General features: G+C 37.0%; 2 protein-coding genes across 2 annotated transcripts; both read left to right on the top strand.

Moving 5' to 3' along the window:
* The first annotated feature begins 2,495 nt into the window (after positions 1-2,495).
* On the top strand, positions 2,496-9,065 carry LOC136223784 (prefoldin subunit 5). The gene is made up of 4 exons (XM_066011952.1): positions 2,496-2,767; positions 2,858-2,961; positions 3,054-3,131; positions 8,845-9,065. Exons 1-4 carry the CDS (start codon positions 2,560-2,562, stop codon positions 8,926-8,928), a joined length of 474 nt encoding a protein of 157 aa, XP_065868024.1. The 5' UTR covers positions 2,496-2,559; the 3' UTR covers positions 8,929-9,065.
* A 263-nt stretch (positions 9,066-9,328) lies between these two features.
* Positions 9,329-11,725, top strand: LOC136223783 (protein PHYTOCHROME KINASE SUBSTRATE 4). Its single transcript, XM_066011951.1, has one exon. The coding sequence runs from the start codon at positions 9,983-9,985 to the stop codon at positions 11,492-11,494; it is 1,512 nt and encodes a 503-aa protein (XP_065868023.1). The 5' UTR covers positions 9,329-9,982; the 3' UTR covers positions 11,495-11,725.
* Positions 11,726-12,110: the final 385 nt, after the last annotated feature.

Below are 12,110 nucleotides of genomic sequence, written 5' to 3' on the forward strand. Positions count from 1 at the left end.
TTTGCCTTGCCTCACAAACTCTCCGCATTCATTATCCAAACACCTCTCCTATGACAAGCTCTCTCCGGCAAAAAGGGCATTCACGATCAACCTCACTTGTCACAGGGAACCTACAACATATCAGGAGGCACAGTCAGACAAAAATTAGGTAGAAGCCATGCAAACAGAGTTAACAGCCTTAAAAAATAATCACATATGGGACATAGTGCCATTACCTGCTGGTAAAAGACCCATAGGCTGCAGATGGGTTTACAAAATCAAGCACAACGCAGATGGAAGTGTGGCTCGATTCAAAGCTAGGCTGGTGGCAAAGGGGTACACCCAGCAGGAAGGCGTGGACTTCACAGCCACCTTTGCACCTGTAGCAAAATTTACAACGATTAGAACTCTTTTGACACTTGCTATTGCATAAAAATGGCACATTCATCAACTGGATATTGATAATGCATACTTACACGGAGAGTTATGCGAGGATGTGTACATGGTGATGCCGCCTGGGATGGGTGACACTCAACGAGTATGCAAGCTCAACAAAGCCCTTTACGGGCTTCGTCAAGCAGGGAGGCAATGGAATGCAAAATTATCAGCCACCATCAAAGCACTGGGTTTTGCTCAATCTGTAGCGGATCCATCCTTGTTTACCAAAAGCGAAGGTGGTAGTATGACCACATTATTAATATATGTGGATGATGTTATTCTCGCAGGAAACGACATGCAAGCCATCGCTTCGGTCAAAAAACACCTGGATGAGGCTTTTAGCATCAAGGACTTGGGGGCCATACACTATTTTCTTGGCTTTGAATTTTCTCGCAACCAGCAGGGGCTCCACATGTCACAAGAAAATACACATTAGAATTGTTACAGGACATGGGGTTCATCGACTGTAAACCAGCCTCATCCCCAGCCTTACCAAACCTCAAGCCCAACAAAAATGAAAAGCCACTTCCATCAGATACACCATATAGACAACTCATAGGAAAGCTACTGTATTTAACCCATACAAGACCAGACATCACACATATAGTAAATCAGTTATCCTAACACCTCACACAGCCAACCACCGAAGACCAAAATAGAGCTGAACAAGTGTTACGTTACCTGAAGGGGACCATAGGTCTTGGGTTGTTTTTTCCTGCATGCAACAACTTGCATCTGCAAGCTTTTACCGATTCAGACTGGGCCACTTGCCCAGAGACCCGAAGATCAGTTACCGGCTATGTGGTGTTTCTCGAATCGGCCGTAATCTCCTGAAAGTCGAAAAAACAGAACACCGTCTCCAGATCTTCCTCGGAAGCCGAATATAGAGCAATGGCTTCGACATCATGCGAGCTCCACTGGCTCACTAATCTCTTACGAGATCTGGGTGCACCGCCGTCCACGGCATCCCTTCTCTTTTGTGACAACACATCGGCGATGCACATAGCACAAAATCCAGTTTTTCACGAACGAACGAAACACATAGACATAGATTGTCATGTGATCCGTGAACGCGTTCAAACGGGGCTCATCAGGTTGATGCCAATTCCTTCTGCGTTACAGTTAGCAGATCTGTTTACGAAGGCCCAACATTCTCCGCAATTGAGATTTCTAGTAAGCAAACTAGGCTTGAAGAGTTTGTATCAAGCTTAGTTTGAGGAAGGGTGTTGAAATAATGAAGATGAAGAAGAAAGTATTTGTTCTTCATTTACAGAAAAGATCCATAGCAAGAAGAAGAAGAGAAAGTCTTGGAAGTCCAAAAGGTTACGTATTGAAGATTGAGTTAATCTATCTGACTCAATACATAATAAGTAAAACTGGTGACTCTTCACTTGACCAGGGGCAGTTTGGTCCTTACGCAGGGGTGGAGGACATTTTGGTCTTTCACTCATAATTAGGGCATTCTAGAAGCAGTCCACCAGCTTATAATGATCACCACCTTACCCAATCAGCTCTTAAGAAGATCATCACCATTCATCATATCCAGACTTGATCAATGGTGATGATTCAGCCACTTGGCTTGTCCTTTCTTACTTAGCCACCAAGATTACTTGTTCAATACACCTAGAAACAATATAAATGTAATAGTTAGCAAAGTTTATTTTTAATGAGAATATTGAGAATTTTATCCTAAGCTCATTCAAATTAATATGAGCCGAAGAAGAAAGAGATAGAGGAATGAAGGAGTTAGAGAAATAAAATGGTTTGAGGGAGAGATTTGACCATGGAGATGGAGGAGAAGAAAGAGAAGGTCAAAATTGATATTTTAAGTTTTAGAATAAGAGAAGGAGAAAGACAGCCGGTTAAAAGGAGGATCTAAGGTTGAAAACGTTGGTCAACGGTCACAATGATCACTGGTGTAACAAAATGTAAAGTTTAATGGCCTCATCAGAAAGAAATGAAGTTGAGTGACCACAATGTGAACATGGGTATAGTTCACTGGCCATGGGTGTAATTTAACCGATGAAATATATATAACTTGAAAAATATATATAAATAAAAAACTTTAAAAAATATATTTTACTAATTACAACACACAGAAAAGAACGGGTGGACGATCGACTGATCTGATAACTGAGAAATATGGCGTCGTCGAAAGGGCGAGAGGATAGTCCGGCGGTGAGAGTAGCAGAGATGGAAAAGATGAGCGCAGAGCAACTAAAAGCCTTCAAAGAGCAATCGGATCTCGAAGTTAATTTGTTACAAGACAGTCTCAATAACATTCGCACTGCTACCACCCGCCTCGAGATTGCGTCCTCTGCCCTTAATGATCTCTCCCTCCGTCCTCAAGGTCTTTCTCTTTTCCTTAACTTCCCCCACTTCCTCTATCGATTATTTCATTTTATTTTACAACACAGTCAAATAATATTTGCAATTTCAGGGAAGAAAATGTTGGTGCCTCTTACTGCATCGCTTTATGTTCCCGGAACCCTCGATGATGCAGATAAAGTACTTGTAGATATCGGCACTGGCTACTTTGTTGAGGTTTTCTTCATTTTATTTCGTTTCTTTTTATTAGTTCTGTACTGAGTTTGTTATTCCGTATTTGATTATTTTTTCTTTGGGTTTAATACTAGAAAACAATGACTGAAGGAAAAGATTACTGCGACCGCAAGATCAACTTGCTGAAATCTAATTTTGATCAACTCATTGAGGTATCCATCTATTAAATCTTTTGTTATGTTTTGATAGTGGCTGTTTATGTATGAAGATATTTGAATATATGAACTTAGAGAGAAAATCTAGGAAGACATTAGAGCTAGTGGAAATTGAGTAGCATTTTCTTTAAGATGTTTAGTCATTGTCTTCCAATTGAATGCAAGGAATAGACTACGTGATGCATTCATATATTGATTTTCCAAGCTTGTAAGATTGCAGGAACTATTTGTTAATTATTCAATCTTCGTGGTAATTTCTGATGGTTTGTATCTCAAATTCCAATTTTTCGCTTCAAACTTTAATATAAGAACTTGAATTTTTAAAGGAGGAGAAGAAACATATTTAAATTAATTACTTTAAAATAAGAACTTGAATTTGTAAAGGAGGAGAAGAAACATATTTAAATTAATTATTAGTGAATATTATCTGTTTGCTTTAGGGCGGCCCGGTCGCACTACGCGTCCCCGCTGAGCGAGGGTCCAGGGAGGGGTCCCACCACAAGGGTGTACTGGGGGCAAGCCTTCCCCTGCCAATTTATTTTTGGCAAGAGGCCGCTCCTAAGACTCGAACCCGTGACCTCTTGGTCACACGACAACAACGTTTACCGTTGCGCCAAGGCTCGCCCTCTTATCTGTTTGCTTTAGGAATTTAAAAAATTTTAATCGACCTTTTTCATTCTGACTAATGAAGTAATATAAAATTGATAAAAAAATCTTTTATCTAGACATCAATGCTTGTGAAGATTTACCCTAAATTCAGCCTGAAGAGGGCATACTCTATGCACTAGAGTAAGCACCGGTCCTCTATTGAGTTGAAGTGAGAAGGCATCTTAGAGATGTGTTTCATTTGTGGCTTAAGACATAAAAGGAGCATGGGAGAGAAACCTCCACTATCATAGAGTTCTCTCTGAGTCAAGGTTACGATAACTACTAGGAAGTTATCTGTCAGCCTCTGGTGTTGATGCACAGTATGCCTCTGGGAACATCATGAAAACCATGCTTACCAACACTTCCAAAATTGTAACTGTTTAGGGAAGCAAAATAATATTACAACGAGTTGGTAATAGAAGTAAGGTTTGCTGAATTAGATACTCAAGCTATTGCCACTTTTGTAGAGACAAGTAAAATGGTAGTCTTAAGTTCATTAAACTTGTTGGGTTCCCCACTTTATAGACTTTTTGCATGGACCTTTTAATATAAGATTCATACACTATGGATATGTGCATAACTTGTTATTGAATTTCATATGAAATTACTAGTTTTTAAAATTATTGTTATTGCAGTGTTGTGATGAGGGCGAGCCTTGACACAATGGTAAACGTTGTTGTTGGGTTCGAGTCTTAGGAGCGGCCTCTTGTCAAAAAATTTGGCAGGGGAAGGCTTGCCCCCAGTACACCCTTGTGGTGGGACCCCTCCCCGGACCCTTGCTTAGCGGGGACGCGTAATGCACCGGGCCGCCCTTTTGTAGTGTTGTGATGTTTTTAGTTTGTCATGAATGCTGTCATGTAGAATCTTTTTGTCAGCCATATGAATCAATACTAGTTATAGAATTGCATGAGAAAGAAAATTTTGAAGATGGACAAAATATGGTGAAAAACACTAAATTTTCTTGTAATTGATCGTGTACTACCTACTTGTTGCCATATTCTATACTATAAAAATTTACCAGTAATAAAAGTTTCTAAAATGGACAAAATATGGGGAAAAATACTGAAATTTCTGCAAAAGAATTATTTTATATTTTACGTACCTAAATTGTACTTGAAAGTTGAAACATAGTTTTCTTAATTTTGTGAAAACATTCAGTGATAATTTTCAATGCGGCCACTCTGGTTTCTTCTTTTTTGTGGTATCCTTTTCTTCGCTTTTATTTTTCTTTCTATTGTTCTCATTTTTTGTTCCTTTTACCTTCTGCCAAGTCTGTTTATTCTTGAAAGCTTTTGACATTTTTCTTACTGATAGCCATAAAACGTATCTACTCCTAAGAGCAAGTGAACTCTATCGTTATAAAGTAGTAAACGTTCCTAAGAATGGTATTGATCCCACATAGACTAGTTTCCTATTCCTTACTCGACTAAAATCCTATGTTAACTAATGAATTGATTAAGAAGTTTGTTGTTTTAATTAATCTAATTAAATATAAAAGCAGTGATTTAATACTTGGTAGTTCTATGAATGAATGAGAGGCTGAGATATAAGGATCCCTATGTCTAGCTCCTATGGTGTCAAGTTAAGTAGTGATGTGACAAAGATATAACTCTAAAAGACGGTAACTTTCCTTAAGAAGTAAATAACCTCGACCTAAGATTATCAACTCTATTCCTAATTCCTTAGACCGATGCTTGATTAGGCAAAATCTCTAAGTTACTAGAAAGCATGAATATTAATGAAAGCTAAAGCTAAGCCGTGACTTAGACTACAAAGCCGCACTATCCGATTAGGGTATAGGAAAAGTTAGGGTTGTTTGGTTGAATTGATTACTTGATTAGGTTTCACAATCCAACACCTATACCAATTGCTTGATTTGGTTTCTTTTCTTAGTATAGACAATAATTCCTAACTTAATATTTTTTAGTTAATTTCTTTTCACAACACAATTTAAACGTTAACTTGATTTAAACCATATTCGCTAAACATAATTCACCTTTAATCTCAGCCAAATGGTGGTTTAGTTCATGATGGAACTAAAACACAGATTGGGGATAAGATGTAGGAAAGGTGAGCCCATGTTTATCAAATACTTTTTAAGATTCAATGTGAGAGAAAATACGAGATGAAGAGAATTGAACTTTAATAAGTAAATTGATAGACTTGAGATGAAGAACAAACCAATATTGAAATCTTACAACTAAGGGACGAATGTACCTTGGTTGCTTGAATACAAAACGAATCTGAACTTACTTGAATGTAAAACGAACAACTAAGAACTAATTTAAAACTGAAACTAAGAATAACTAAAGTTGAATACCTAATACAATGGTTCTAGCCTCTATTTATAGTATTATCATTACTATTCTAATCTAATTAGGTCTTCTCTCTATTTCTGAATCGGATTGAAGTGTTTCTTTTTTTATCTGAAGTTGAATAATTGAAGTTGAGTTGGAGCAAGATTCGTAAATCTACTCGCTAAGTAGGTGTCCAATTTCGAGCTTTCATAGTTGACTTTTATCTCTATTCATTGACTTGGCTTGATGACTCTCTGGTCTGGACGAGTAAATTAACTCGTCGAGAAGCTAATGTTACTCGCCGAGTATCAAGTCCCACTCAACGAGTAGAGATTCTTTTCAACTTTCGTTTTGCTCCGTTTTTACTCCGTTTCTACTCCGTTTCTTCCTCAATTGTACCTGAAACACCTCAAAGTGCACATCAAGTGTATAATAGAGAAAACACCACATAAACTATGGTAAATAGATGATAATTACACATAAATAGGTCTAAAACCATGCCTAAGACTCTATATAAAATGGCCCTAACACTTACCTTGTACTTTTGCATACTTTTTTTTTTTTTATCATGTAGAATAAATATTCACACGAGATGCGTGGTCACACGAGAAAGGACTGGGTGCATAATGAAATAATTAGGACAAAAGTAGGGGTCACATCTATTGAGAATAAAATGAGAGAAAACCGACTAAGGTGGTTTGGCCATGTGAGACGTAGAGCGCTTGATGCGCTGGTTAGGAGAACCGAAGAGTGGCAAAGGGATGTAGTGGTGAGGGGGTAGGGGAAGACCTAAGCAAACTTGGAGGAGGGTGATCGAGAGTGATATGAGTTTATTGGGAATTGAGGAAAATATGGTAGTGGATAGGATGGAGTGGAGGGAGCGAATCTGTGTCGCTGACACGACTTGATTTTCACGGTTTTATATGATGGTTCATGTTAGCCGACCCCGAATCATTTCGGGACTAAGGCTTTGTTGTTGTTGTTGTTGTTGTTGTAGAATAAATATTCAATATTGACCTTTCAATTGACTATATGATGATTAACTGAATTACAAAGAAGAAAACTGAAAACTAATGTTAGCAAATGTTTTCTACAAATTACAGCACAGTAACATGGAGATTGCAAATTTATTTTTAATATTTTATATAACAAAATGATTAACTTAATATTATCATATTCATAGAACTGATATGCATACTTGCATTTGAAATTTTGAACCCTATTGATATTAATGTTTTTGAAATCTATTAACCTAATTAGGAAGTGCTTCGCTCTTGTATTACCCAGTAGCCTTGTATGAAAATTTAACTATTAATAACAAACAATATAAACTGTTTTCACACATTTTTTTTTCTTCATAAATAATATATACGAGGATTGAAGAGGCTGGGTTTTCAAATCTACAATCTCCCACCTCCAATTCGTGAGGATGTACCAATTAGGCTGCACGTGTTTTTGCTTTTTATTGCACTAATTATTGAATGCAATGCATGTAACATGTAACTACCAAGTGAAATGTTAGAATGCTTGGTATTGCATTAAAGGTGCTTTTTTGAAAAAATTATTATGCTCAAAACTGCAAGAAGAGTTTGGAATTGCTTTTTAATTGGTGTTGAGCTTTTCAAGTCAATTTACCTTAATAGTTCTAGTTACTCTGTCAAGATAATTGAGATGATATTTTTTTCCAGTTGTAGTTTTGCCAACACACCAAATATACCCTGAAGTCTAATCCTTGTTAGGCATGTATCTGCACCTTGCTTACATGCCAATTTCCTTGTAGTCTTGTTCCTTATCATACCTCCTGCCCTTTGTTAACTACGAGATGTTAATTTTGAAAAAGGGTATTTGCTATTCCAGATCTTCATTTGAAGGGATAAAAGGAAGACATTTGTTACTAACTATAGCAAAGAAATGGAACTTTTGGAATAGTGATGCACCTAAAGCTTTTATTCTTTTGTTAGATATTGCATTAAACGTTATCAGATGCATGGTTGTATCTGATGGTAAATAGTCAAATAAACAGTCAAGGCACCCATTAAATTTTGGCTTAAGTATTTTAATACTCATTATTTTGACAAGTAATTAGAACCGTTGGATAGGATGCAATGTTTAGGTTATTTGTTTTAATGTGGCAAATGCAGCAAAAGGCGCATTCAAGTTATTTATGTTTTTGTGTTGTTGAGCATCTGAGTAGAGTGGAATTTCTGAGTGTCTAATGCATCACCATATCATAACTGATTGTGTTCCAACCAAGTTCTAACCCAAAAGTGTGATATTGCCTGAATGGAATGAAATACTTTGAGAATTTTAATCAATCCCAATCCCAACTCCATCTCAAATTAGTTATTATAATACTCTTTTGGATTTTGAGGGTGAGGGTTATGATTCTAGTGTGTATTATGACTCCGTGTCTATAATTAGTATATAAAAACTGGCAGTCTTGAATTGTATGTGGCTGTCATTTTTTGGTTCCTCTTCTAGGACCTTGCTTGGTGTGTAGGACTACCTTCTCATTATTCTATTTCCTATGGCATAGTTGTTTTTCTGTCTGCTTATGCGTGACAAATGTGGGTCCTTGCAAGGCATAAAATTATTGGATGAAATCTGGTTCTGTTTAAGGGGGGCGGTTATTCATTTCTTTTTACTTTGTCCAGTGTGTGAATTTAATGTGGCAGTTGACATAAATTTCCAGTATTTTTCTTTATTTGAACTCTGTATTATGTTATGTCTAGTCTTTCATCGCATTAATCAAAATCCAAATGCAGCTTGCATCCAAGAAGAAAACGGTGGCAGATGAAGCTGGGGCGGTCTTACAGGCAAAGTTGAAGCAGTTGGCCCCTGCAACATAGGGTTCTGGAATTTTGTAATATTATTGTTTTTTCTATTATTGAATTTGAAAATTTTAGAGTGATTTTTGCATGTGATAAACAACTATACGTTAATCTTTTGAGTGGGGAATGGAATTTAGAGGTCATTACATGGAGTATACTCTAGTAGGGTGTTTCTCGTTGACATTTTTCTCCCTACTGTAACTTGTGTGGTTAAGATTCAACTTTCTAATCTTACAGATTCAGATGTTTCAAAAAAGAAAAGACATAATGAAACTTAAGTGTAATTACATAGAAAACTAAACCCCCCCCCCCCCCCCCCCCCCTAACTTCATTGTAACTAGTAGCAACATTCTATTTCTTTTATGTAACATTGATAACTCCATGTAAACACAACAAAATTAATAAACTGTTGATGGTTTTTATATTTTTTAGAATTTTGGTGTTTATCTGAAATTTAAAAATCGTGTTTAAGTAAGGCACATGTTATTATTTCAATGAAATTAGAATTTTGAGAACTTTTCTGCAACTAATTGACTGTTGATCCTTCCATTCTTCAGCACAAGGATTGCTCAATTTTTAACCTCAAAGTAGAAAAGAAAATGAAAAGAGATGGGGATGTTTGTTAGTTAGATATAATATTCATTACAAGTAGTGTTGTTTAAAGGGAAAAAATAGGATGAGGAGGAGGGTATGGTGTAAGAAATATCCTGATGATGTGGAAGGAATCCTGCCTCTTATCTTGGTGATAAATGCGGATGGGTCCAAATCCAGTGGAAGAGAGTATAAAAAATAGCCAATCCCTAAGATGATTATTGATTTAAGAAGGTGTAGGGTACACAAAACCATTAAGCTAACATGACATGCTTTTTGTTGCTCTTTTCTTGATTAGATTAGGCTGGCCTTCCTTTGTCCTCAACACCAAAACTACTGTTTAAACAGCTAAAATCATCATTTTCTGGATTATTGCTTCCTTCCATCTTTGGCAACCTTCTATTTTGCTGTTACATATAGAGCAGGGGGACTTGACAATTCTTATTGCAGTGTTTAGTTGACAGATTATTACTTTAAAGAGATGGAAAGATCAGCACAGGTGAACTCCATTAAATGCAGTTTATCTCATCTGCAGCCTGTTTATGGCAGCAGGGAACCTTCCCCGCCTTTCGTTTCGTTTCCGCACAAAACTACAGATGCTTCATTCTCCTCTTATCTCCAACCACCACAGCCACAACTCAATAATAACCTTGTTGAGGATTCTGAGATTAGCATTTTTGATGCTCAGAAGTATTTCAATGAGAGCAGTACAAGCAACAGCAGCGATCCTCGAGTGAGCAAGAGAATTTCTCCTGTGGAAGTTCTTAACCTTGAATCTGTTCCTAGATTATCTTCAGCGGATGGATATGGACGAAACTACAGGGCTCGGTCATTTCACGCGACACCAACAGCTTCATCAGAAGCTAGTTGGAATAGCCAAACTGGTCTGCTGGCGAATCCCCCTGGCGCAATTGCTGTCTCCATTAGAAATCCTAATCGTGTTGATGAAAAGAAAAAGGGGTCTGCAACGAAATGGCTTCTGGGTCGAAAATGTCCTTGTGCTGGCAAGAAATCTGTTCAAGTTGAGGAAAATGTATCAGAATCCAGAACTCCCTCATCACATCCAGGCCACAAGAGTAAAGAAGTTGGGAATATGGAAAGACAGATTCCTAGTTGTGTTGCAACAGATTGGCTCCAAAGACAAAGACAGGAAATAAGTCCTAATTCTCAAAGAATTTCAGCAAATAAGACACGTTTTCCGTCAGGAATAAGTGAGCAGCAGCAGCGAGTGGCATCCTCAAATTCAATTAGAGCATTCGGCAATGATGGGTTTACTTTTCCTATACTAAATCAAACATCATCTCCCATAAAGCTGACATTAAACGGACATAGAACCCCTCCGCTGGAAGATCCAGCACGGGATTCACTGGAAGTTTTCAAACCATCTGAAGATGTTGTTTCTAGCAAGACAGCAATGGAGGTTCATCATCATCAAAGTTTGGTAGTTCCGACAAGTCCAAAGTCGAGAACGACAGTTATGGATGATGACATAGCAAGTGATGCAAGTTCAGATTTGTTTGAGATAGAGAGCTTCTCTACTCAAACAGCATATCAAATGTATAATAGTAATAGTAATAGGAGAGAGTCAATGGATGACATATCTTACAACAACAACAATGGAAAACGTTTGTATTGCAGGCAGAGTCTGGATGAGACAATTTCAGTAACAGAATGTTATGAACCAAGTGAAGCTAGCATAGACTGGAGTGTAACGACAGCTGAGGCATTGGAAAGAGCAAGTGTAACGAATTTCTCAGAAGCTGAACAGGAGATAGGGCAATACAATATATTAAAGAAGATTAGTGGTGACAACAGCAGCAGCAATGGAGGATGGGGGAAAAGGAGTGGAGGAGGAGGAGGGTTGTTGAGCTGTCGGCATGAGAAGGCGGTGAGTGTAGGGCCTAATCCGGTAAAATGGGGAGGAGGAGGAGAAAACAGCAGAGTGACAGTGAGGCATGTGAGTAGTAGGCCACCCAACCCACAACACAACTAGCAACGTCTCCTTAATTAACATACACATACATCATACTCATACATGTGCTCTTGTTCGATATTCTTTTTATTTTTTCCAATTCCAATTTTTCTTACATTTTTATTTAAATGAAACTTTCCCTTTTTTCTTATAAACTCACCAAATCAACAATGAAACAATTTTGTTTTATCATGTATAATCTGTTTCGCAACTACCATATTTCTCAAATTAGGAAGCATGGATATTCTAACTTCTCACATTTTTTAATTTACTTAATTTTAGTATAAGTAAGTTCAGTAGCATTTTTTTATTCAGTCAATTTAATTTCAGTTCAATAATTTATTATTATTTATTATAATTATTTATATATAAAATTTATCATTGTGTATATATAATTTATTATAATTATAATTATTTAATACAGTTAAGTTAAGTTTGGTAGCATTCAGTTAAGTTCAATTCAGTAACATTTAGTTTAGTTAATTTAATTTAATTTCAGTCAAAAAGAACAGACACTTAAAGAGACAAGTTGTCAGAATACAACTAACGCTAACGGTCTGTAGCAATTTTACTCCTAATGTTGCAGCTAAGAGTAGTTTTAACTCAACATTAACAAGTTGGTTAAATTTCAGAAATC

This window comes from Euphorbia lathyris, chromosome 3 (genome assembly GCF_963576675.1).
Source record: "Euphorbia lathyris chromosome 3, ddEupLath1.1, whole genome shotgun sequence".
Lineage (NCBI taxonomy): Eukaryota > Viridiplantae > Streptophyta > Magnoliopsida > Malpighiales > Euphorbiaceae > Euphorbia > Euphorbia lathyris.